Raw genomic sequence first — 27440 nt, 5'->3', positions numbered from 1 at the left:
ATGCTCTCCTCGCCTAGCGCGATACTACATACAATGTACATTTTAATTTATCGCCGCGCTTTGAAAAATGCGAAAAAATCTATAAAATTTGAAAAATAAGAAAATTATAATCTATATCAGAATTGATTAACATTGTGTAATTCTCTTTCTCTTTTAAACCTCTTTTAAGATTTATCTTTTTAGAATTAAAAGAAGTAAAAAATGGCCAAATCACATCAAAAGATTGATTCTATGTTCAAAAAAATCAATATTAGTATTTTTTTTTTATAATATGAAACAATTATGTTACTGATTATTCGCAACACGTATACTCTTTTAAATAATACTTCTCTCGATCGAGATGAAGCAGCGAAGGATTTCACTCGCTTTATGCAGCCGTTCTCACCATCTACCATCTGTCACCTTTCGGGAACACCTGTTTATCGAGTATTTAGTTCCATATAAGAGGAGTTATGAGCAAATATCTCCATTACATTGTCTATCTTCACTGCCACTTGCGGATATAAAAAAGAAAGTGTATATACACTACAGATTACAATTCAGAATTTCAATTTAATTCGTGATTAAAATATTTCAGTTTGTCAGATCGACTTTAATTTTAAGTGTTACATTTACCCTATATAAAGATTATACATTAAATATATACTTAACATTACAATAAAAAAAGGATTACATCGTTTTATGACAGAAGTCTACGATAAAATTGTGATCGGGTGATTTTATTCGGGGAAACGTATTAGCGTAAAATTTTTATCGATGGTTTTACAAGAAATCGCGTGTCCGATGATAGTTTGCCACTGAGAGCATCCATCGGATATATAGGATACATTGGTGTATCAACCATCTCTCGTCTCCTCTTCCGCGCTACTCCGCGATAATTACGCCGGCCCATTTCGCATCTAGTTACAGTTACTCGCAATCAATGGCATTACGTCGCAACGTTAATTTCTGCGACTCGATCTGGTATGCGTAACGCATGAAATGATCGCTTTTCATCCCGGGAATGTCTTTAATTGCGTACGTAAGGAATGTGATTTACATCGCGAACCGTGCATGACACCGTTTGTATTTGTCGCATGAATGCTTTGTCAAACGCAATTTCGAGATTCTCAACGTATTGTATAATTTAAGAGTTTATATTTGAAATTATATTGTAATGTCACGATATAATTAATGAAACGAAAACGTAGCGCTAGTGAAGCGTTTTTTAATGTATTTTTTTACGCGCAATTTTTCAATTTATTGTATTAATTTACTATTCAATTTCTAAATTTGTGTATTAAATGATTAATTAAATGATTTGAAGTGATAATTAGAATGCGATATTAATAGACTTTTTTTTCGAGCAAAGTTTCAAAGACCATCGTTTAGAACTATACCACTTAATTGCACGCGAGTCATTCGTTACCGCACAATGCGCCGAGTTACACCGAGGGTCAAAGTGACTTTCAACTATACCTGGCGAATCTCGCAATTAACGGCCGCACCCCTCGCCAAGAAATAGCGTCTTAATTGAGCCTCCTTGATAGAAAAACAACGACCACTTTCCTTCCGACATTGATTGCCGCGACGAGATTGACTCGCCTGCGTTTATATTATTATATAATTAAATAAATATGTATCTGCGCGTATTGAAAATAGATTTATCTAAATTATATGATAAATACGAAAATTATATGCGTTGCGCATTATTTATAAATATTTTCATAAATTATAAGAAGGATAGATAAGCTTAATTCGAACACACACGAACAATCGTCGTATTCGACCACGGAAAAAGCCGTGCCATTATTCGACTAATCAAAGTATTCGTCTGATCGATTAATGATGCCGATACAAGCGGTGTATCCGGTCTCGGTACACCTGTCCGTTTCAGCCGGCTGAAACTCGCCGTGTCGATAGAATCGAAATCGAGGCGGGGATTTGCGGTCGCGCTCGACTAACTTACGTAATCACGCAAACACAGGAAGCGGTACAAATAGGCGCCGTCATTTTGCGCGTTTCTTTCATAGAGACGTAGCGTTCGGCAAGGTGATTTATTTTTGCGACGCACAAAAATTTTCAGGTTCGATCGCCAGCGATCGCAAGCGGGTTTTAACAGTGACGCTTATCGCAAAGACGTGGTGCGGCTTTTGTTACTCAATTATCGCAGCCATGCAGTTAGGTCAATGTACCCGACCGTGTGCGGAGTCACGAGCGATATTGCGGGCAAGCGTGCGTCTTGTCGCGCAGACACGCGAGAATTTCTACGCTTTACCATAGGATCGCCGCTAATTGCCGCTTGTTGCCCCTTCATCGTTGTTATAAAAACCGCGCGTGCACGCAGCACGCTTTATCGTTGCTTTCCCGACCGACTGTCCTCCGGACATATAAATTGCAGGTTGCAATTTATATCGCCTTGTGAACTCCGAAACTGAGTTATCGATATTTCTGTTAAAGAATATTTTCTTTCGATATAATAAAATATAGTATATATAATATAAAAGTAGTATAAAAAGAAAATTAAAAATCAATATATTCATGTCGAATGCATTTTCTATAGCTTTTTTCCAGAGTAAGCAAGTATAATGTTTGAATGGATTTTGCCTGATAATCGATTGTACCTTTATCTTGTTCTATTCTTTGCGCATCGTTTGCCAATAATAGGTAATTTATCATGGCGTGTACTTGCACCACAAAAATGATACTGACTTGAACAGGTCGGTACCCACAATCGAAGGGAATGGGTTCGCCGTCACGACAGTTTTATTATTCTTTTATGCTACTATCTGCGCGCGCGCGTCTTTCATACGAAAGAGTTACGACGATGAGAGGTGCAATCGAATAAAAATGGGTCGAAGAACACGACGGTACGAGCTGGCACCTCGTCATCCTTGTGATATTTGTTAAAGTTAAATTATAGTACGGTCGGCCTCAATATTGGTTTTTAATTTCAGTTTTCAAAAAATAAATCACCGAGAAATTCTGAGATCAAAAAATTGAAAGAAATTATAAATTATAAAATAATAATTAAAATGCTAATAACATACATATTTAATCAATATTTTATTTTTTAGTTCTAAAGAAAGATAATATTTGAGCAATCTAAATAAGAATATATTTATAGAATATACACGCAGAAGTCTTATTAATTAATTGTATATGAATTAATTTAAGTTAATTTAGTTAATTATTATTAAATTAATTTCTAATTTCTCTTCTTTTCTTTTTTTTTTTTATTAAATTTAGGATTAAAAATAAATTAACATATTACAATTAATTTAATAGTAATACTCTGTCATAAATATTAAAGAATAATTTAGAAATTAGTAAATAAATTTAATTTCTCAATTGTTTATTTATAAGGCTCCTCCTTCCTCAAAGGAAGTATTGCGCTTAAAAAGAACCTGCAAATGTTCCATTTGACGAAGTAAGCATCATGTTCCAGGATAATCAAAAACTTAATTAGCTCCTTAGCAAGCTCACAAAAGCGCGACGATACTATCTGAAACTAAAATTAAATTTACATGATTTTAGGTAAAACATACATAATTGCTGTATAAACATGTTTTTTGAAAAATTGTCGGGTTTCTTTGTTGCATAATTATCTTATAGTTAATTCTTTTAATTGCTTTTGTTGTCATCCTCTAGAGATGTCACTTCATTGTTTCATTTCATATAATTTTTATTTAATTTATTAATATATTTACGTATATACATACACACACATGATATAATAGAGTACTTACAAGAAATATTGACGCGTGTCCTTATTAAAATAAACAAAAAGTTAATATAAAACATACTTGAAAAAATTACTTTATAATTATTTGGAGAATCTCTGTCATTAAAATCAAAAGTAGCGAGCACATTCTGCATATAATATCAATTTTTTTCTACATTTTCTATGCTTTTCATCTAAATTTAAATTTAACATTATTGTACTGACCTAAATAATCTCACCGAATATCAAAAGAAGATGTAAGATTAAATGATATGCGAGCCTTTATTCTGATCTTTCACGTGCATTCGCTGCTATGCAAAGTATACTCTCAAAATGCGTATCGAATCGCATGCAACTATGTATGTCCCGGCACGCACATTCGCGATGCTGTCTCACGTTGCGAATTGCCAATCAGCTGCATCCTGCGACCTAATTCCCTTTTTTCTATCGTCCTTTCTCTCTTTCTCTCTTTTTCATTCTCTCTCACTCTCTCGTAAATCTTTATAATAAGCAAGTATGCAATGTGTGGTCTTTTTTTAATGGCGCATGAACTCTAATACGAAACAAAAACGACGCAGAGATACATACATTTTAATGATGTATATGTATGTAAATAATGAGTAATAAGACTATGTATATAGCTTGAATGTTGTGGAAAATATTCCAAAATAGAACCGGTTCATTTTTCTCGCGTAATTATGGATTCTCGAACTAAATTAAAGATATTTTTAATAATAATCTGATAATATTTTTTAATAATTTAATTTCCCGAATGTGTTAAATATTTTGACAAGTTTTTATATATTTAACGAAAAAACTTCCTCTTTTTCTTTCGAACTTAAATAAACATCAATTGTTAAGTGCAATAATCTTCTGAATTAATGTTATATTCTTATGACCTTTTTCATTTTATAGAGATATTTTATCATGTGCGTATATGAGAGTGGATCGAAAAGAAACTTGGTTTGAAATAACAAACAATGATTTTATATTCAAGTTGTATTTTATTTTTCTACATAATCCGAAGCTTAACGTATTGAGTGAAGCTTCGCGGGGAGGTGCAGAGAGAAACACATAGCGAATGTACGAACCAAATTATTTTTTGATCCACCCTCGTATAAGTATTCGTTTTAATAAATTTTCTCCGGTCGCGTCGTCAAACGAATGTTTGGTCGATACGATGCCTTCTGACTTCGATATTGGCCTACATTGCTTTCACTTTTGCCGTATCTTTACTTTCCCATGGTCACGCCGCGAGGATTATTTGAATTATATTGAATTGCGCTATCACAATTTACGAAAGACTCTGGAGAATTGCATCGTGTAAAACACGATGTGGCGATTGCACGTAGAAAAAAAAATAGAATAGAAACTGTTTCGCAAAATTCGATAATATATCGATAATATATTCACAGCTAGCGGAAAAATTACTTGTATAAATTTTCGTACACTTTTCACGTCTGCACTCGATTAAATACAATTCCTAAATCTTCCTTCGAAGATTCCGGATAATACCGAGACACTGTGTGTAACCATCGAACGCAGCTGTGTAAAGCTGCGATAATTTACAAATACACGTATTTTTCCTTGATCGAGATACACATGCCTTTCCTGAGATTTATTGCCAACGAGATGCTCGCTGGTTCGCCTTCATAACATATGGTGTGCATCTGCCACCCTGCGAATCATGTGATAAAAAAAATTTTAAACAACCCTTGTGCTCTTTATTCAATATTATGGTATTTCACCACTGAATATTATATTTTTGTTGTTTTTCATCTAATGTAATTGTAATATATTGATTTAATTATAATTTTTAATTTTGGTCCAATAAATTATACTTATTTAATTTTATTAAAAAATTATTTAATTAATTAAATTTAATTAAATAATTAAATAAATAAATTTTAAATTATATATATATTTATTTATTTTTATTTACAAAATTTTTCAAATGATATTGTATTTTATTGCATTGGATTATAATATCATTTACGTATATCTAGATAATCCTTTATGACTTGCATTAATGATGAAGAGTTACTTGCGTGCCAAGCAGGAGCGGTTCCATTCATTTTCATAATGTACATTTGCGCGTATGACATTAAACCTCGCGCATGTGCGTGAATATAACACATTCAAGTCGGGTTGCAGTTACACGCTATAATCGTGCATTATACGAAGGCATAGGTAAAAGTGAAATTGTGGGAGTTTAAAGAAATTGTTATTGCTCTACTTTTGCCATTAATTTTTTCCGATTAATTCAAAATCTCAATACAAATCGAGTTGGATGAAGCTCGTGTCTCGCGATAGATGGACATGCCGATGAGAAGAAATCGAAGCTTGCATTATCTATCGCATAGATAAGAAGCCTTATCTGCGTAACGTGTTATTCTCACATCCAATTGTGTGATAAATTTTCTGTTTTAATAAACTCATTAGAGCTGCGCCGTTTGAAAAGTGTATATATATGTATATATACAGAGTGGACTCAAACATTCCGGTCAGACTTTAAGATTTTATAGGAAATTTAATTCTGAATAAAAAGTTTCCTATAGACATGAGTAGTCGAAAAATGCTTCCTTAAAGTTTGGCCGGAACCTTTGGGTCCACCTTGTATATATAGACGGAAGTAGCTGGAGATTCTCATTAATAATGCGGATACGGCCGCTTTATTTTGGGCAGTCAGCACTCAAATTATTTTAGCACGTGGCAACCTACATGAGCCACTCTGATATTTTAAGAATTATCTCACTGGTCATCGAGAATGATCTGACCGAAATAACCGTAATAACATTATACAGACATCAAGGATATCATTATCACTTACGTGGACAAAATTATATACATATATTGTCTTAAAATTTTTAAGAAGGTAATTAATTTTCGATTGCTTTGATGAGACTTATAAGTAACAGATTATTCGTAGTTGTAATACTACGAATAATTATATTATAATCTTCTGAATCTGAAGCTTTGCTATTTATGCGTTTATATGCCGAAAAAATTAGACAAGTACTTGCAATAATTTTGCATTATTCGCAAGTGCAGGATATATAAAACGAGTTTTTTTTTTTTTTTTAGTTTTTTTAATGAAAAATTGGTAGTAATAAATGCGAAACAGAGGAAATAGTACGATGTAAATTACTTTGAAAACAAGCAGTTAAAAGATGCAGAGCAGAGAAATATAATTTCACAGATGCACTTCTTTTCATTGCACCATATAAGAATCGATTATTAGAGAGGATAGATATCTCGCGCGTTTCTAAAATAACATTAGCATGGCCAATTCGAAACGTTCAATATAAACGGGAGCGAGAAATACATCCGGTATTATAGGATCTGCAATCAGGGTCGTGATCCACTATTACAACTCGCCGTAATTCGTTCGAGTCCTTAAGCACGAGCGAGAGCTATTTCAAACGCAAACTACTCGCTAACGATCTGTGATTTGCAATGTTTTCTCTCGAGTACGGATCATGAAGGCGAGCGCCCTCGAAATTGTTGAATTGTGCCCGTGATTTAATTTATAGAGTCTGCGGCGGCTGGCGCAGTTGCCCGACTTATGCGAACCAGCTGTTGCGTCTTATAGATATCGGGGCATAGGTAGGCTGGCCACAGATAGGTGCAATTATTTTAAGACTAGCACAATGTCTTCGGGCGATGCGCGCAGTAATATGCACTTGGTGGAAGCCACTTTCACTGTGCAAACAATGAGAAATGATGATTACTCCAATATGAGCGAACTATCGAAGCGTTGTATATGAAACTGAAGCATTTTTACTCCTTGGCTCGCAGTTTGTTTTTTCCATTGTAATGCATATTTTTACACGCTCATCGTGAAGGTATGATTCGACATTATTGATCTTTTATTGTACTACTTTTCTTTTTGCGCATATGTAGAAAGTTTAACCCAAGTTTTTATATTCTTACTCTAATTTAAACATTTTATTTACTTTATCGTAAAAATTATAAAAATTTTTGCTAAACCCTTGCTGAAATAATTCTTGCTGAATTAATTTATTTGATATGTTTAGGCAGCAATTTTTGAATATAAATTTTACATTATATAAATCTGATTGAATTTGATAAATGCAAGGGAAAATAATTGCCCTTATACGTAGCGATAGAATTATATCAATTCTTCAGGATTTCTGTCTAATTTATAACTTATAAATATTTGCCTACCATTTCATGATGAAAGAGACTTCGTATCAAGAATCGCGTACATGGAAGGATGTTTGGAATTATTAATTAAATTAGAGAAAATATTTATTCCAAATACATATTCCCAGACATTGAAATTATTAAATCAAATAGTATATTACATCCTTACAATACTAAGTTAATTGCTATAAATGGTGAAATATTTACGACTTGCGGGAATTTTGCTTCAAAGATAAACTTAAAAAATTAAATTTTATGTAAAGAGGTTGAGAATTGGGTCCATGGTCAGAGTGAATACAGAATCACAGACAAGATGACAACTGGCCAACGTGTGTCCTTATATTGATGCAGCGATCGATAAATTCCATAACAGGATGCTATCGAGCAGTATTATGTAAACCTTTGGGGACCGATCGGATCACAGATCGATCGATCAATCGAGTTTTCACTGCAATCGAAGTGCTTCGTCACTATTTGATCAGTCGTCATTGTTTAATCTATGATCTAAAATAATTTTTAAAAAATCCGATAATTATTTTTCCATTATCGATAGTCGAATTTTTTATTAATTTTTATTAAATTTCTTTTTTCGAGACACTCGTGTGTAAATTAATATTCTGAACTCTAATAACGACGAGAAAGAATTCGGCATTAATGAACTTTTTGAAAGTCATTGAATATTTTGCGCAATAGAAAGTGAAATCGTTGCGGGCTGCCAAAGAAAATGCGCTAATAACATACCTTGCTAAGTTTTTTTTTTTTCCATGACGGGCAATGATCCGGCCTCTCACCGCATTTTAACGGTAAATGTGTCCACCCGATTTTCTGTTCGGTTACATAAAATAATGAGAGAGAGATTGCTTGTAATATAAATTTTTTTATTCCCTACCAATATTTTACATATTGTATACATTGAATACACAGTTTCCTAATTCTCATTTCTCTCTCGTATCGCGATTCGACACGATTGATATTATGTATCGGAGAAATAATTTAAAAGATGCCGAATGTGCGCCGCCAAATAGAATTGAAAATAGGGGCCAATGTCTAGCTGAGCATGTATCATGAGCATATGAGATCAATCGAGCAGTAAACATATAATAGAGAATCGGATAGAATGGAAAGTCACGTCTCTGACAGTCCTACTTCTCGCGGCATCGATTTTGATCTTACAGTATAATCAAGATCTCACGATTCATTCGTTGAATCTGCTAATTTAGCCCGTTGTTGAGGTGAGAATGTCGTTTTGATGAGAACCGATCTCTAATTCCGAAATCGGCATATTCGTTCACGTATCTCGTATCAATATCTAGGGACGCGAATCGGTCATTCATCAGATTGCCTCGCGGATTTTTTCCAGTTTGACATTTCACGCTCTTTGATCGATCGAAGATTACGAAAGTCAAATCGTTTTGATCGATTTTTGCTAATCGGGACAGTTATGAATCGCTTCAGAAGTATACCTCGAATTTATTTGAATTATTATATTTTTTGCAGAAAAATAACGAATATAATTCTGTGAAAAATAGAATAAGTTAATGTTTGTTAGAAATTCGATTAAATATTATATGCAATCGAATAATATTATATAAATCAAGGTCTGCCACAAGGATTATTGTTTTTTTTCTGCAAGAGGATTCCGTTGAAAATCGAATTTAAGTCTCTCTCACTTTTAAGAGAAATAATCTAGTGAAGTTATATCGGCCTATTCTTCAATCTTTTATATCACTGATAAATAATGTGGTGATCTATTCTAATAATTGTAATTTTAATCAAAATTACGTATTTTCTGCATTCAAACGTTTAAATATGTAGTTCTTATGTATTTATAACCATTTAATTATTAATTAATTATTATAATTTCTTGCATTTCCAATAGGAATGAATCATATCATCGAAAGAGATAACTGGCTAAGTAATTACATTCTTGCATATATTTATGACTCATATGCGGATATAGACATACTAAAACATCTGCTTAAATTAATATTAATTTATATCTTATGTATATTAATTTTTTATATTATTTTTCACACACACACACACTATATATATATATATATATATATATATATATATATATATATATATATGTATCAAGTGTAATAAAACAAATTGGCTTTATATGATGTAATGATTATTGTAAGATCTTTGTTGGAATAAAATTAAAATTTATTTATTGAATTTTGAATTTCTAGAAGATGTTCTCTGTGGATTCGATTATGTTAAATTATTATATTGTTATATCATGTCATATATGCCAAATTAATATATTGATTCAGTTTTTTAAACATATATGAACTTAATTAACATGCGAAAAAATTAAATTTATTTGTCATTTGACATTGCTTGCACAGAAACGCTATTTATCAATTTTTATTTGCACAAAAATAAAAAATAGATTTTTGATGCGATTAATTCTTTTCACATTATCCCACCCATTATTAGTCGAATTTTAATCAATCTATTCGATAGATTTTGGAAAACCGAACGATTGTTTGGATCTTAAAATCGAATTTACTGCCAATTTTATACGCTTTGCGCCGAAGAAGCGAGGCGTGTCGAAGGAAAGCAATTTATGCTCGATGGCAGACGATTCTTTTATGGGAACAAATTGCGTGAGAAAGTTCGTAGAAATTTTCACGGGTCAGCCTATAGAAACTGCTTCCTAGTTACTGACGTCTCGCGTGTCACAAACCCCATTACTCATCGGCGACTCCCTTGACCTGCATTACGATTTGCCGCCGTCTCGTGCTTGTCGATGAATTTTCAACAATTAAATCCCGACAACTTGGTTCGAGAACTCGATTCTGACTTCTCAGTCAGTAAGATCAATGAGACCAAATTGGAGAAAGTCGCGTAATCAACGTTTCCTATCAATTGACTCCCGTTTACAAAGATTTCACGCGAGTCTTTTATGCGTCCTCGTTTAGAAATTATAGTAATCCAATGATCGTTACATTGGCGCATCGTGATATAATTATCCAACGACACATATACATAGATTAAACATTCCGAGTAAAATCCGAGTGCAATTAGAAATTGGCGGTTGAAGATCGCGAGAGATTATTTATTTGTTTCAAAACTTTTTTTGTTCAATCTTATGAATTCTAATAGATATTATAAATAATAGATATTATAAATTAAAATAGACATTTTTCAAATAATATTTTTCATAAAATATTTTTTGGAAAAATATTCAGATAAATAAATATAGAGAAATTTATGAGAATAAAATGTTAAAATCACTTTTTATTCAAATTTCTAAATATTGTTTTAACAAGCTTTTCCTAGAATTCCTAAGGAGTTTCTGCAATGACAATTATATTCGCAATGTGCAGCTGGGAGCTCGTATCCTTGCAGCTCACTGTCAGTCTGCCTTCAATTTCATCTGGCGCCTACAGATATCGCCGCTAACAGATAGCCTTCTTGGCAAGTTCGTTATAAGGCGCCATGAACTTGAGAGGCGTAACGAGTTCTTCTACACCCAAGTATAATATATCGATTCACGCGAGATATTTGCGAGTTAAAATAAATGCATTTTATGGAATATTTTGTCGAGAAATGCAATATAATTAGTAAAAGAACTTTTCCTTCACGAGAACGCGCTACTGCATATGTAACACGCGTGTCCACCGACGCGCCCATTGTTCGTTCCAAGATTAAATAGATGCTCGTATATGTACCGTGTCGCGTTGAAACGCGTCCTTGAGACCGCGTTGACTACCGTACTCCACGTACTCGCGAGTATTTCAAGTTTTTGCCTTTAGGGCTTGGCGTCGTCTGGTAGGACGGACTCATCCATATGCACTTGGATGCAGATTGAATGGGATAATGTTCACGATTTAGGAATGTTTACAGACTATTCTATTTGTTTGGGAGACTCGATATCGCAAATAATTCTTCACAAGATTTTCTCAGATATTAATACAAGACGTATTGTAAATTCGTGTTAGAATTTTTTTTGAAAGCACCTCTTATATGTTATGTAGATTTCATAATAATCATTTGACTTAAAATATTGGGAGATTCTACAGCTAAAGGAGATAAAGTTAAATACAGAATGCGTATAATTGCTTATTCAGGTATAATAGATTTCCAGGATATACGAGCGCCGGAAATTAAATTTATAAGATAATATTCGAAGATATAGTCTCCGTTTATTCCCGATATAGCTATCTCATCTTTAATAATGTCAGTACATGCCTTCCACGGTTGCTTGATACGGTTGCAACATTTGGCCCTGTCATATTCCAACGTCAGTTACAGTGGATTAATTAACCTCGAGCGAAATCGCGTAGAGGCCATGCGGGCGCGATTCTGAAGCTTTGTAATTTAGTAATGGTTCGAAGCAACCCGCGTGTTAGATTTCGGTAAAAATAATAAATATTTAATGTTCCTCATGTTTGGTATAATACGTAGGAGTTACGCGGGCTTTTAACAACCACGGTATCGGCTTTGAAGAATGGTCGGGACGATAAAATTGCCAATCGGACAATGAATTAGCGTCGCGAAAATGTTTTAAATTAGATCTCATACTTTATTCAATTTGCACTTTGCACCGCGATAAAACTAGCTTGTTTTTCAAGCGCATAAGTAAAGAGCTACAATTATAGTTTTTCCTCGAATAATATACGTATATGTAGTCTTCTCTCTTTTTATTTTGTTATCTGTCGAAAATGATAATTTTGAATTTGTAGATTTTTTAAATTTATACTCGATAAAATTTGCTCTATATTGTACATATAAACATCTATGTCATACTTATTACTGTTATCATTTTTATTAAAGATGTTTTTTTATTTTTATATTTTTTATTTATTTTTTTTATTAATTGCATCAAGAAACAATTAATCGATCACGAAAATTCAATTTAATATATCAAGCCATTCATGTGTATTGTGATATAAATAGCTGATAGCGCTTATCTGTATGCTATGACCTCGAGGCACGTCGACGCAATCAACACATGGGGCGTCTAAGAATCACGGCCCTTTACATCAAGATCTTCGCTTAGTAAAGTCGAAGGCGGGTGACGGTACGTGGAGCAAACGACGCGCGCTAACACGTGGAGGCGGACAGGATTCTCTCATTTTTTTCTTTCTCTCTTCTCCTGCATCATGCTTTACTTTCTTCCGTCTTGTTCTTCCTCATAAAGGCAGAGGCGCGAATAGAAAAAGAAAAAAATAACAGCGAGCGCGTAGGCATCAGCACGCTCCTTATAAGAGTGACACGCGCGTGCAACGACCGAGCCATTATTATGCGAATGATTACCGGCGTGCGGGGGCCTTCCATTGCATACGGATGGAGTCTACTCGAGGTCTTATCCTGTAGGTCGGAAAGAAAAGCCGCGATCAATGAATCACACGTACCGTAAAAGCTTCCATTCCTTTTCGTTCTTGATGCTGATAATTATGATATGATCGATGAATGGTTCATATGAATTTAACAATGTTTCAATTTGACAAATTTTATATAGAATCAATTAAATTTTTGCGTGTATGATTTTAAATACGTTGAGACGATATTTTGAAGATCGTTTCAAATATGTTTTCGAAAATATTTTATCATAGAATAAACACTCGCACACTATTTCTCATTTTATTGATAGAGTAATAAAGAGTAAAGATATGAATGGTTAAATCAAGAGTTAGGATTTAAAATCAGATCTCGAAATCGAAGTTACATTCAATTAAGGAATTTTTGAATACATCAAAATTTTGATGGACATCTCGAGATCGCGAATAAATTCTTAATTAACGTCGATATTTCGGCGCGATGTCGGAGGTTTTTGCCCTATCGAATGCTTTGTTTTTCAAGATGTGTGTGTGAAAAGAGGAGGCTTTGAGATTAGCATCAACGTATCATAAATCACACGAGCCCCTCGGGTATGCGCAGGCGGACCTCCTGCGCACTTCCCTTTCTCTCTCTTTCTCGCTAATAAAAGTTTGGCCCATCGACATGGATTTACGCGCTAAATAAATTACTTGCGTTTAATGATAATATTATTTTGCTCGTCTTGTACAATTCCATTTTACTCTGCCAGTTATTATTATCCGCTAAATTCATGGCCGATAATAATGAAATGCAAATTATTTTTGCTCTCATTTGTTGATACTCTATCAAAAGGACGCATGTTCTTCGTGATAATTAATATAAAACAATAAACGTATAGAGCGACATTCTACTTGAAGTTGCTTTCGCAATTAAAATCGTATGGTTAATTATCTTTCTCTCGATAATGAAAAAAGTCTCTTAAAATAATATAATTTTATTTTTCAAGAGAAATGCGATATTTAAAAAATGCATTTTTATTTCTTAAGAAAATGTACCATAGACTTATTTTTAACTTTTCATAGGCTATTAATAAGAATACTTATTGCTTTGTATTTAAATTTATATTACGGTTCATATTACAAATTAACACTTATTTATTTTATAATTTTTTACTTTTTTTGTTATTTGTAAAATTTTAATTTAAAAAAATTTTTGGGGAAAATTTGAATTACATGCTGAAAATTATCAGCGCTTTTCTTTTTAAACGAGGCAGTATATAAATCTTTCGATCAAAACCGTGAACGGAACAAATCCCTGGACGATGCCTTATCAAGAAATCGTCTGACGGTGCACGCTTGTCTTCTATGAATCGCTCGTAAATTCTCGCGAATCGATTCGATATTTCGATCGGCGCGGCGTGGTGTCTATAGAAGTAAAAATAGACGTCGGAGAGATCGCGTTGCTTTTTTAAACCTTGGTCCATTGCATTGTGCGCTGCGCGACCTCGCATAAGAATCCGCTCTCGTCCTATACTGATTGTGAGTGTCTAACGAGAAGCGTTTAAAAGGAGCGGTGCGTTTACGGGGAAACAATGGCAAAAACTTGTGTGGGTGAACGGAAAATGCGGAGGCCGTGCTGCGAACAGCCTTCAATCCGAAAGGAGAGAATTGATCTTTCAAATCAAAAAATTGCTGGCCCGTTATCGAAGACACTGAATGTAGAATGATTTGCAATTATTGTGTGGAATGTTAGACATTTTTTTTTCATCTTGATTAGAAAGCCATACACAAGAGAAGAAATCGTGATTCATTAATCAAATTTTTTGCACAATAAACTAAAATTGGAATTCTATCAAAAATCACTATAATAATACATAATATTTTTAATTAAATAGAGATCAAAAATTATTATTTTTAATTGCTTATAATATAGAAATTATTATTTTGTTTCAATATTTTTTTCTAAAAATGTGATCTTTTCTTAATTTAAATAATGAATTCGCTTTAATAACTGTTATCTTAACCGCCAATCATTCTGCATATAGTATATTTAAAGTTTTGAACTACAGATACTAGAAGTTGAATTAATTGAATTATCATTTGTGCATTATAATTAAGATATCTCAGTTAATTCTTTATTTATAAGTCATTAAAAAACAGAGGTTCTGTTTATATTATTCTGCAGTTACGGACTATATATCAATTTTCTTGTGATGAATTACAGACTATATATCAATTTTCTTGTGATGAGAAGTACTCGAAGGTAATTCACATGAAGTCCTCCATTTGCGTCGAATAAATAAGCAGTCGAACTTGTTTGAATACGGTCGCGCTATGTCATGATTCGAATATGTGTGGCGAATTCTCGATCGAATGAACATACTTAAGAATGTTTTCAAGCGCGTATAACAACATTATTTGTTCCCTGACACCTTCCGGTCTCTCGAATGAATATACGAAGGTGATGAATTCACTCGGAAGTATATTGGAGATAGACGATCCCAATGCTGTTTCGAGACATCATACTGTCTGTCGGAGTTCGGTATGATTCATCCGTTCATGGATAAAGATGAGTTTCCTTGCTTGGGGCGGCATTATGTTTCCAGTGACACGTTGCAACATTGCTGTTTAAATACCGCATGGAGGTGACCATACAGATAAAGAAGTGTTGTGCAAGTAGTGAGTAGAAAAATTTCTTTGCGCAAACATCAATGGGTAGTCATAATCACCATTATGACAATTTTGTATAACTACTACTTAAGTGAACAACCTAGAAATAATATTCAACTGACGTCTAAAAGTATTGAGACGTTTAAATGTCTTTATGATATTTTTTTATTTCCATTATTTTGGGATATAATTATTTCTTATATTTTATAATTTGTAATATAAAAAACGCGTATAATGTTAATTATAAGTAAAAAAATATAAACAATTTTTTGCAACGCTCTAAATCGAATTGTGAGAAAAATATAATAATTTTTTTTATTATTTTTTCATTAATTTTTTTATTAATTATTTTCTGATTTTTTTCCACACATCGTTAACTAAAAGTAGACTGTCAAACTTTCAATTTATAAATTGCTTGAAATATATGTAAAATTTAAGGATCATGTTTGTTCTTCGATATTCATCGTACGATAGATTGCGAGAGAGGCTTTGACACAAAAGCCCCGTTTTCTCTCGCACTTTCCTGCTGCTTTGCCGCTTGACTAGTCGCGCTACGCACGCTGCATTAAAGACGACGGTAACCGCGTATCACGCATAGCCAGCGCCGGCGTCTTCGACGTCGTGCGGCGCGAATTACACGACGATAAAATAACGGGCGTGAAGTGTGTGCTCACCATATGGGGGGATTTCCACTTTCTTTCACAATGTACGCTGCTCTGCGGGAGACACTGCATACAGAATTTTAAATTTGATATTGCATCTCGATACTTGACAATAATTTCGCGCATATAATAAATTTTAATGTATATATATATATATATAATCTTTTTTAAATATTCTAATATATATCTTTCAAGTATCTTTATCTATTCGCGCGCTATATACCAAATATTTATACATCATATAAATGTCAAATATCACTTTAAATTATATATTATCATATACATGTCTTTATTTTTAGTCAACGATGATTATTATTGATAGGCTATTTATATAAATCTTATCTTTTTGGCGAATATGTTTAACAATTATAAGATATAAATGCGTATACAATGTATGTCGCTCGAATTTCTTTTATCTTAGATTCACCAATAGGAAAAATGATAAGAACACTCAGTTTTTCCCGGTTTTAACGCGATTATTCAATTACGGGCAGATTATCTATGCATCTATCTCGGTATTCATTTTTGCATCTCATTTCCGATTGCGCCTATCCATTTACAAGAGAACGCGCGATCAGTCATCGAAATGACTCGACATCGAATTTGCAACTGACATATTAAAAAATGCAGCCGACTCATAATCGTGCGACTCGATCTGATACAATTACCGATCGTTAATGTAATGTATTCTCTATCGTTAAAGATACAACTGGTGAAAGTATAGGAGTCGAGAGGAAGAATATTACGCCACGTCGTTAGATATATCGGCCTAAATTCGAATCATTAAGCGAAGTTCTTCATGACCGACGATGCAATTACCGGATTCGTTTATAATTAATGGCGATCGGTTGCTCCCGCTGTATGAATTTCCATTATCGTTGATGCTCCAGTGAAAATAGAGATCCGCATCAGCGTAATCAATGTAATTATCTCACTCGCGCCTATCCCATAAGTGCATTTTCGATGCAATCAGATCGCGGAAACAGCCTCTTTGCACTGCGAGAGAAACGAGCGGACATTAGACCTCAATAACTTGATTCTCGTTGTTTTATTTTAACTACATCAAGAGCAGTAGTTGCTATATAAAATCTCTTAGGAGTTTGAATATTGTTTCATAATACAATACATATTCCATTATCTCTTTATGCAAATGCAGTAATAATTTCTCTAATACGCACGTTATGCGAATTTCTTAAATTTTCTAGAAATTTGGAATAATCCGATAATCTTAATTATAAATTGCTGTTTTGAAAGAAAACCGATTATATATGCTCGCTTAAATGCACATGATGAGGAAACTATATACAATTCGAGACAATTTAAGTAAATTTGATCAATACAAGTTCTCGTGGCTTCAAATGTATTATTCCGATAATTATTGCATGCATAACGAAGTATATCGGATTAATAAGTACTTGAGAATCAAAAGGTATAATGCAACGTATCGCAGAACTTTCGACATTAATTTTAATGAGAAATTCTTCGACTGATTTATGTCAAAATGATTTAATGCAATATTATTCTAATTTTCCGACATACTCGGTTTTCACAGATATGTTTATCGCACGAAAGTTTTGTGATGCATTGAAGATATTGCGACGATACTCATCTGTCACGAGCGTGAGACATCGGACGGGACATGTTCGTGGAATTTTATGGTAGGACGCGCTTGATCTCTCTCGCGGGAGCAAGACAGAAATTGCACTTTCGAATGCGATAAATTAGGTCGATTATCGACGTAATTTCTTCTGTCACGGTTCGTTTGTACGCGGGTGTGTTCCTTCGAAAGGAACGACCGATGCGACGGCAAGATTGACGATGCGCCAAAGGAGATGTGCTAGACTTGGCGAATCACTAGCACGTCCATTGTGGATAACGTGCCTCACTTATGTAGAATTAACGCGTGTCTTATCTTCGCGTAGGAAAGTGGATGGTTTCACCGCCACGCACCGTTTCAGGGCACCGTTTTATAAAACTAGGTTTGTAATATCAGAAAATGAGCGGGGAGTAAGCAAGTGTTGTTTTATTGTCTATTTAAATGCAAACTTAATATTTTTTGAACTGAATTATTGTCATTAATAAACTTAAAAATAGCTTAAAGATTTTTGTATACAGGCATCATTAACGTATTTTTTATCGTGTTTAATATAAGTTTCATAATTTTATAAAATAAATTTTACATTATTATGGCGACTATTTTTTTACATTAAAAATACGACTTCTTTTATATAAAAACTTTTTTTAAAAAAAAAAAATAAGTATTTCTCTTTATATTTCTCTTTATATTCGAGTTTATAAATTAATATTAAAGGCAAGAAATGCAAAATTTAGTGCAGATAGTGTTAGAATGATAATACATTTTCGATAATTTTTTGTTTATCAAAATAATTATTGAATTATTACTAGTAGAACTATAATTCACGACAGAATTCTCTTTATAATTTTTATGTCGTGTGTTCTGATGTATCTTACATATATACTTTAATATTCATTCTAATTTAATATTGTATCTTTTAAAACTTTATATTTTAACTATAAATTGAATACTGTCGCAAATTATAAATTGTTTAAAACGTTATAATCTATGATTTGTTCACCTCTATTTTAAATTATACGAGCAATTTATTAAATAGACATCTTCTCTATTGTTGCAGCAGTGCGGCAGCGGCAGCAGTGGCGGTGGCGGTTCGACGGAGGGTGTCGTGGTGAGCGTCGGTGCCGGTAACGGCGTCGGCAGCAATAGCGGCGTCGGTGGCATGGATTGCATGCCCCTTCGTCCCGGTCCGTTCCATTACTTGATCAACGAACAAGCCAAGTCTTTGGTGGCCCTGCAGGAACTGCAGAATGAGGTCGGTGCCCTGCTCGAGTTCCGGGACCTCGTCATCGAGACGTTCCCAAACCTCCGGCACAAGATGGCCGCGACGGCGTCCGCGGGTGCGTCCGTGATGTCATCCACGTGCACCCAGAGCTCGCACATTCCTCTTCCGCTGTCAAGCCCATCCTCGCGAAGGATCGGCGAATGGGAACCAGGCAAGATAAGACGGCGAGTGACGCGCGAGGCTGGCAGCAACGGAAGCGGCAGCGGCGGCGGTGGAGGAGGCGAATCCTCATCCTCGTTATTGCCTAGGAGTCGCAGCAATTCGCACAGCGGAGGCACCAAGAACAACTGTAGCGCGACGGTCCAAGATTCCGGCTTCAGTACGGAGACTTCGTCGAAAGACAGTGCCTCGACGGCAATCGCACCGCGAGCGAGTAGTCCCCGGCCAAGTCCGTTAGACGAGGCGGAGGATGAACTTTGGAATTTACTAGATGTAATCCATCGCAAGGGAATTCGGCTGCGGGAGGAGGTCGAGTGCCTTCAAGGTCGCCTGGAAAGTGTGACGACGGAGGAGTTGGCGTCGACGGATGTGCTTGAAGCGGTGAGAAATATAACTGGACTCGACAACGCCGATAGAACGATCGGTCGCGGTAGTAATATTATTGGCAATGAGCAACAGCAGCAAGATAGCAGAGACCCGCAGGTGATAGCACTCAGACGGGAGAAAGAACAGCTGCTGGATAAGGTGGCCGAACTCGAAGCGGAGACGATATCGAGCCGGGTCAGAGCTCAGGAACTGCAAACGGAGCTAGCCGCCTTATCAGCACTGAAAACTGGATTGGAGGATCGGCTGCGGGCCGGACTAACGGAAAATGCTTCGGAAATCTTGGTACCGGGTGTTCAGAGACTACAACCGATTGCGCCGGTTATTTCTTCGCCGAAGAATGCAAACGTTAATATCAAGAGCAAAAGCTCGGCGTTTGCATCGGTCACTGGTAGCCCTGGAAGCAAGGCTTATAAGAGTCGCTTCCGCACGAGGACTATTGAGAAGAACGTGCTACTAGATGTTGTCGGATGCAACGACGAACCGCGCAATATAGAAATCGATATTGAAGCTGGTGTGAATGAGAGGCGAGCCAGGTTAGGAGCACTCGATTCCATCTTAATATCACCCACTAGAGTGACTAATGTGAAGGATGTAGATTCAAGAAAAATCGCGGCCATTCTTCGTGAGCACTCACCCCTCGAGCTTCAGCGACATCTAATTACTACTACCGTCCATAATCAAGTAAGATCAATTTTTACTGTACTTAATTGTGAAATTTAAAAGGATAATATTTATCTTTTATAATAAATCGATAACCTATATTTGCAGGTCCTACAAAAAAGATTAGATGAAGTGGAGAAGAGCACGGAAACTCTCTCCGAACGATTGGACAAAGCGCGCGAGGAAAACGACGATTTACGGTTTCAGGTGAATTGCAATTAAATTACAAAATTGCTATATCGTGACACTAAAAAAGGGTATTATAAATATATCGCATTCTTTTTCAGGAATATTTTTGTCCAGTATTATAATATAATATGTTTTTAGTTGGAAGAACGAAACATTGAACTAGAAGGCACGCGAGCGCGAGTACGCGTACTGGAACGCCTTCAGCAACGACCACCGACGGAAGTAGAGCCCGAAGCGGATCTGGAACAACCCAGATGCGAGCAAAGTGGCGTTGAGCCTGGCAGCAGTACGGAATCCGCGCGAGATCATCATCAGCCGGTAGAGATCAAACCGTCGCCTCGACGGCGTCCTAGTCGTATACCTTTACCTGGCAGCGCGAGCGGCAAGACATCATCGACGACGCCTACGACAAGCGCGACTACGATCGCGCCACCGCGATCTAGTCACGGCAGAAATGACAGCAGGGAATCGCTCAAATCGTTGACAAGACCGCCGCGTGATTCTAGTCGTGACAGCCACGGCGGCGGCAAATCATTATCGAAAGCACGTGATTCTAGCCGGGATTCACTCGGCAATAGGAGTCTATCCAAGAACGGCGGCAACGGAAGCAGCAGCAGTAATGGTGGCGGCGGCAGCGGCGGCGGCGGCGGCAATAAAGAAGCAAATCGGGAGTCATCCCTGAATAACCGATCCTTGCCTCGTAACAATTCCAGCCGAGATTCTCTAAATAAATCCTCCTCGCTGTCCCGTGCCCGTGACTCGTTGGAATCTAACAACAACCTCAGCACATCCTCACCTACGACTAATACCCCTCCCCGACGACCGCCCGCTCCCGCGCGCCGTTCCCACAGCCTGGCGCGCGCGGCGACATCTGTCGATGCGTCCGAAAATGGCAAGGTACGACCTGTAAAGCAATTCTTTTGGAGCAGCTGGCTGAAATCACCGTTGTCCAACGGCCCGGTATAGTAGAAAGCTCTCGGCAAGCCTTCTCTTCCTATGAATGACAGACCATAGTTGCTCTTTCTCTTCCCTCTCCTCTTAAACACAATCACATCTCTAACAGCGTTTCCTTGGGAAACTATTGTCTTGCTTTTAGCAAGAGCCAGAAACCGTTATTCTTTTCTGATAGAGTCTCATCTCGGTCTGGATTTATTTTAAGCTTATCAAAGTTTGGCTAGACAGATTAAACGGCGTCGCTCTCATTGACTATCTACTTTCTATTCTACCATCATTTCTACTTGACGATAAATTTCTCTACACTGTCTGTTTGTCTTCTGACTTCTATATTTCTCATCATTGTGACGATCATTGTTACTGTCATACTGTTACATCACATCATATACAACAACTATAATTATAATAAACGTGATTATATCAACCGGTGATATTGAGAAAATACATATTTTTACGTTTATATCTGGTTCGATTTTTTGCGATGATACAGACAGATGTAAGTAATATTGTCTTTTTTCCCCCGTTTTCCCACGGCGTCTTTTTTCACTACATCCTTGTTCTATTCTCCTATCTCTACCATGGACTTCGAGATACAGTACCGCCAATGTATGATCGTACAAGGACGGAACTTTTCTGTTTTCGCTGAGAACGTGCCACTATCTTTGCCTAGTAAACCAATGTTCCTGAAAAAACACATCTCTAACAATACGTGCAGAGACTCGAGTGAGCGAATCGACCGAGATTCTTATATTAAAACCATCAATTGCCCGCCCGATCGTCCACCATACCGAAATCAGTCTGACCTGGAGGGCAGGCGAGCGTGCGTTCGAGCCCGTCCCCGGCGGTCCAATAAAGAAAGAAAATGGCCCCTTCTCGCGTGCCACCGGTTTTTTCTCGTAAGTTATGCTTCTTTTATTATCATTTGCTTCGATGCTTCTCTTTTGGATGTGGTGAGCTGCAGCCTCTGCCTTTTCAATCCACTTTCATGTATCCTAGCTTACACCAATAGAGTATATACCTTAGTTTTAATATTTTCACTTGGGTTTTAGCATGCGCACATACCCGTAGTTAAATCTTCCCTGGGTGAGTATTAGTAAAATGTTTATGCCCGCGAATATTTATTACGTGAGAGTTTTTTTGAGCTTTTTCGGAATGTATAACAATAGTTTTAATACGCTAAGATTTGTTGCTTGGAGAATTAATATAAAGACTATCCATTAAATTAGTCTGCTATCGTGAAATAAGTTCAGCATTTAGAGATTCTTATCATAATTTTTGCTTCATTTTTCTCTTTCAAGAAAAAACGCTAATTCCATAAATATTAAATTTAAACTAAAGTATATGATGGAATATATTTTTTTAATTTTCTAATCTTTAAGCATCTTTAAAAACAAATTCTAACAATCTGTAGCAAAAATCTTGGAAATTAAAATAAAATAAGTATACGGTATTTTATATCGGTACATATTGCATTTGATGATAAAGGATTATCATGGTTGCTCGTTGAATTTTCTGCTTTTTTCCTTCTTTTGATCATTTATTTGCAAGATCCATGCATGCGCGGCCGATCGTGAATATTTATTTAAAGTCTATGCATTCGTCGCGATAAACGCGAGATTTTGTCGGGGAAATTTGATTGAAATAAAACCGACCGCTCGATAAAAATAAAAGAGCACGAGGTTCTAGGCACGTTTTGATAATTTAAAATGTATCTTTTGTCCATAAAGACGCACAACAACCATGCTCGATCCGACATATATATCCAATTTACCTCGACATTCCCTTGGTTTCACCAGAACATATTTTCAAGCATTTGTTATTCTCACGACGTAGAGAGACAACATTTCTTTTAGCACGCATCTTTCCGATCGTTGTGAGCATTCACCTCGCGCCAGCGAGCCATCCTTTCCGCTCATATATTTGTGTGTTCAGTTGGTTTGCTCTTTTCGTTTGCTGAGGTTTGATCTTATTTGCTAGTGTTGCTTGTATGCGGATGTAAAAGCCCGAGAGAGCCGTCGCAGTCGCGATCTACTACAGTCGTACAGCGCGATTTTGAGGGAAAATGAATCGAGCACACGCTTACCTGCTTGGCCTTGCGGTTCATTATCCATCTCATATCCATCAATACCGCGCGCGGAACGATGCTTTATGATATTTTATATATATTCGTCCATACATTCGCAAATATAATTCTATGAGACGCTCTCTTGATTATTACGATTCTTAACATTTTTATAGTGTGATTGAATTCGAATTTTGAAATAATAATATTTTATATGAGATTTTTACTTTGCCCCATACGACATGTTTTATAAATATGGGATGACAGCTTGATACTTCAGTATTAAAACAGACAGTGGTATCAGTAATTGGTATCTATAATAAATTGTAGATTTTTATCTTATATCTATAATTTTCTTGCACACATAGAATTGATTGTTTTACTGGCTGTTCCAAATTCTTGGGTATTAATATAAAATTTATCTTTGTCACATGCACTTCCAAGACGACGCGGATTGTAGTTTTGACAGGAGAATTTTCTCGCTTATAATAGAACAGCAGGGTGTGTTTTATTCGTCTAACTCACTAAATTAATTAATATGCGTATCTTTCAGAACTGCACCGAACCACCAAGTTCCTGGTGCTCGACCAACAGCAGTTTTCGGCACAGTGATTCATCGCTCTATCCGGACTCCCTGAACCAAGAGACATCGTCTGTCACCGGTTCCACGCGGGTGGAATTCATAATTGGTTCACCCACCAGGCGCTTCCGTACAAGCGTCGCGTGGCCTCATCATTACTTCGACAGTATTGACTCGGCGGCTACGGTACCGGAGAGCTTGTTAACTGATGAGTTCCCTTTGCGACGCGGTGAAGCTCTGGCCGAGTGTGACTCGCTTGAATGTCATCCAATTTCAAGCGAGGAATAAGTGCCGCATAGTCGTTGACATTGCATCGTCGGATTTATGGAACAAATAGGGTTGAGTCGCGTAGCGAGCAAGTTGCTCTGGCTTCTTTTTATTATGTTATATTGGATAACCGGCTCTGCATATACGCGGCCTTATCCATATCATGTCACCGATGAATATGCGAATGTAGAAATAATAGAATATAGGCACATACTTATTTAGAAAATACGACATGCTGAAAGAATGACATTCGCATTCTTAATGACCCTTCTTCTGTGCCTTTTTAATATCGAAGTTAATGGTTTTTTTTAATCATCTTGCAGTGATTCTAAATGAGAAAAATCCATAACGGGATGCGTTTCTAAATTGAAATATATTATGCAATACTATTTCTCACTACAGGATTTATATACTTTTCTCAAGTTGCATTTAGAAAGCATATTCATACATCTTTGTAATATGGAAGAAATACTTCAGCAATCTTGTCTAATCAAAAGAATATAACAACTTGTTTTGCAAATGTACATCAATTTATAAAAAATAGAACTGACATAGCTAATAATAATAATTACGAAAAGATTCATGCTATGTTCTCACTGGCGATATAGAAATACAGTCAAAATTTCGAATTATAAGTATATCACATTAATTTATAGCATAAAAGAAAAACGCAGAGACATAATCAAAAATTATTTCACATCTTTTAACGAGATTCTAAAAATATGTATTACTTTTATTGTATCCAGACTTCTCGTAACTATGTGAAACATATATCTATATTGAAAGGTATATACCTTATATTGAAAGATATATATTAATTCATATCAATTAAGAAAAAAATTTTTAATATCTATAGAGTTTTTTGTACATATTAGTAAAGGCAATGCCAAACACTTGTGTCTATTCATTTTGATATTTTTTTTATATTATTTGATATTATATTTCCTAATATTATAAACGAAAAACTTGGTTTACTTAACCAACATCAAGAATGAGTTTGTTAATCAAACTTTCGATTACTTGGTCCTCGTGCGGTAACAGTACTCTGCAATTCTATATTTTGTATCTATGTGTCTTATATATCATTATTTTTGTGTATTTTTTACAATATTGATTATTATTCAGTCTTTAATAGAAAAATTCTCATTGCGTCTAGCAAAACTGTCATTAGCATTCAGGTATATGCAACGATCCAATCAGATTATTAACTCGCAATAAAAAATACCAGAGTTGATAGTTTACATTCCATATGTTCAAGCTGCAATTTTATATTCCACTTAGCATTTGTATCTTCGATTTGAATCTGTGTTATGATGGTCTTCTTATTTATTGTATGTATTGTAATAATAAGGATATATGTCTAATGATTGTAATTGACGAGAAGCATTGTTTGCGTATACTATGAGTAAGCGGATTACATTAAAATTGAAATTCAGAAAATGAGAGAAATACTGAAATTCATTGAAACGGAAATAAATCGAGTGCATTATTCGCATTCTATTTTAAATATAATACATATCATATTTAAACATTAATTATTGCGTGCTTGTCCGCAAGATACAATTAATATACATTGATTTACATTGAGGACATAAACAGCGAATACCTACAGAACATTCGATTTATTTTCCGTCCGATTTACATGTGTTATACGGTACATTAAGCAGGTTTATATTTGATTTTGCTGTTTATTTGTATTGTTTGTTCGCAAAATGTATACCATAATCGAGAGTGATAAGAGTGAGCAATGTTGAGCTTTACTCGTCATAGGGAAGTTGAGGCTCATCGGAGTTAATTATAAATTAACTATTCGTCGGAATCGCATTTTAATTTGCGCATTTTAGTTCGCGACTCCGGGGAAACATTATATATTACACAGTTCCTCGCTTCTCAAGAAACAACCAATTTAATTATTTATAACTAACAATGACAATTGTTGTGAACACTGAATAATATAATCACAGACGGAGCCTGTGATCCTAGTTATAAATAAGCTGCGAAACATGTGATTAACATATAGTTTAAGGTGTAAACCACAGGACTGACGGACTCTACTTATTATTTTATTAGCGCCTAATCATTTTTACGCGCGGCGAAATGAACAAAAAGATCGATGCGCATTCGGTGAATCTTGCTTTTTTTCTTTATCTTTTTTTTTTCGTACGAGGGTTCGTAATGCCGCGAATGCTCAGATATTATTGTTATTCGTACAGTCGGTGGATTTTCTGTCCACATCTGTGTACACGCTGCTGACTGGAGGCTATTATTTTTATACCTTTAATTAATGAGCGTATCGAGGAAGAGCGTGTAAATTGGCTGCAACGGTATAGCAGCCTCCCGACCCGATAGATATTAAAGCAAAGCGCTGTCACTGTATTATACTTTATCTAGTGTCTAGATATATGTCTTATCATTATAGAATTATTAATTATTGTTTTACGGATATATACACACACCGACACATTTGTACATAGATGACGTCGCGATTTATTTAAATAGCTCTGATGTAAATAAATTATCTATAACGAATCTGCGATAATGTGATCCTATTAATAAAATGAAATTACCTAAAGATATTTATTTATTTATTAATGTTCAATTATTTATTCTCATGCAGGAGTAGGAGTTTGTCCAATCATTATATTAAAAAAAAAAAAAGGAACAGGAGTAGGAAGATTCTGCAGGAAGATACATATTATATTTCGTCATATTAAGAAAATAAGAAATCAAGAAACTGATTGCAATATTTTATCTTTTGCGATATAATTACTAATTATCTGAATTGCTATATATATATATATATATATATATATATATATATATAT

The 27440-nt window shown here is 35.3% G+C and overlaps 1 protein-coding gene across 3 annotated transcripts in view; it reads left to right on the top strand.

Annotated features, from left to right (window-relative positions):
* The window catches only part of LOC126856879 (uncharacterized), a 57654-nt gene extending 30467 nt beyond the window's left edge, over positions 1-27187 (top strand). Inside the window, exons 2-6 of one of the 3 annotated variants that reach the window (XR_007688426.1) lie at positions 19133-20584; positions 20672-20770; positions 20891-21649; positions 22377-22602; positions 24322-24465. Coding sequence is in view for 2 of the 3 variants with exons in the window: in XM_050605850.1 (XP_050461807.1) it covers positions 19133-20584; positions 20672-20770; positions 20891-21649; positions 24322-24636 (2625 nt within the window). In the remaining variant the exon portion in view is untranslated. Of the gene's footprint in view, positions 1-19132; positions 20585-20671; positions 20771-20890; positions 21650-22376; positions 22603-24321 lie in introns of all 3 variants that reach the window. The other 2 variants (XM_050605940.1, XM_050605850.1) reach the window with 2 other exon arrangements.
* Positions 27188-27440: the final 253 nt, after the last annotated feature.

Source organism: Cataglyphis hispanica, chromosome 1 (genome assembly GCF_021464435.1).
Source record: "Cataglyphis hispanica isolate Lineage 1 chromosome 1, ULB_Chis1_1.0, whole genome shotgun sequence".
Classification (NCBI taxonomy): domain Eukaryota; kingdom Metazoa; phylum Arthropoda; class Insecta; order Hymenoptera; family Formicidae; genus Cataglyphis; species Cataglyphis hispanica.
Note: the sequence above shows the minus strand (reverse complement) of the source record. Positions and strands in the feature narration are given on the sequence as shown.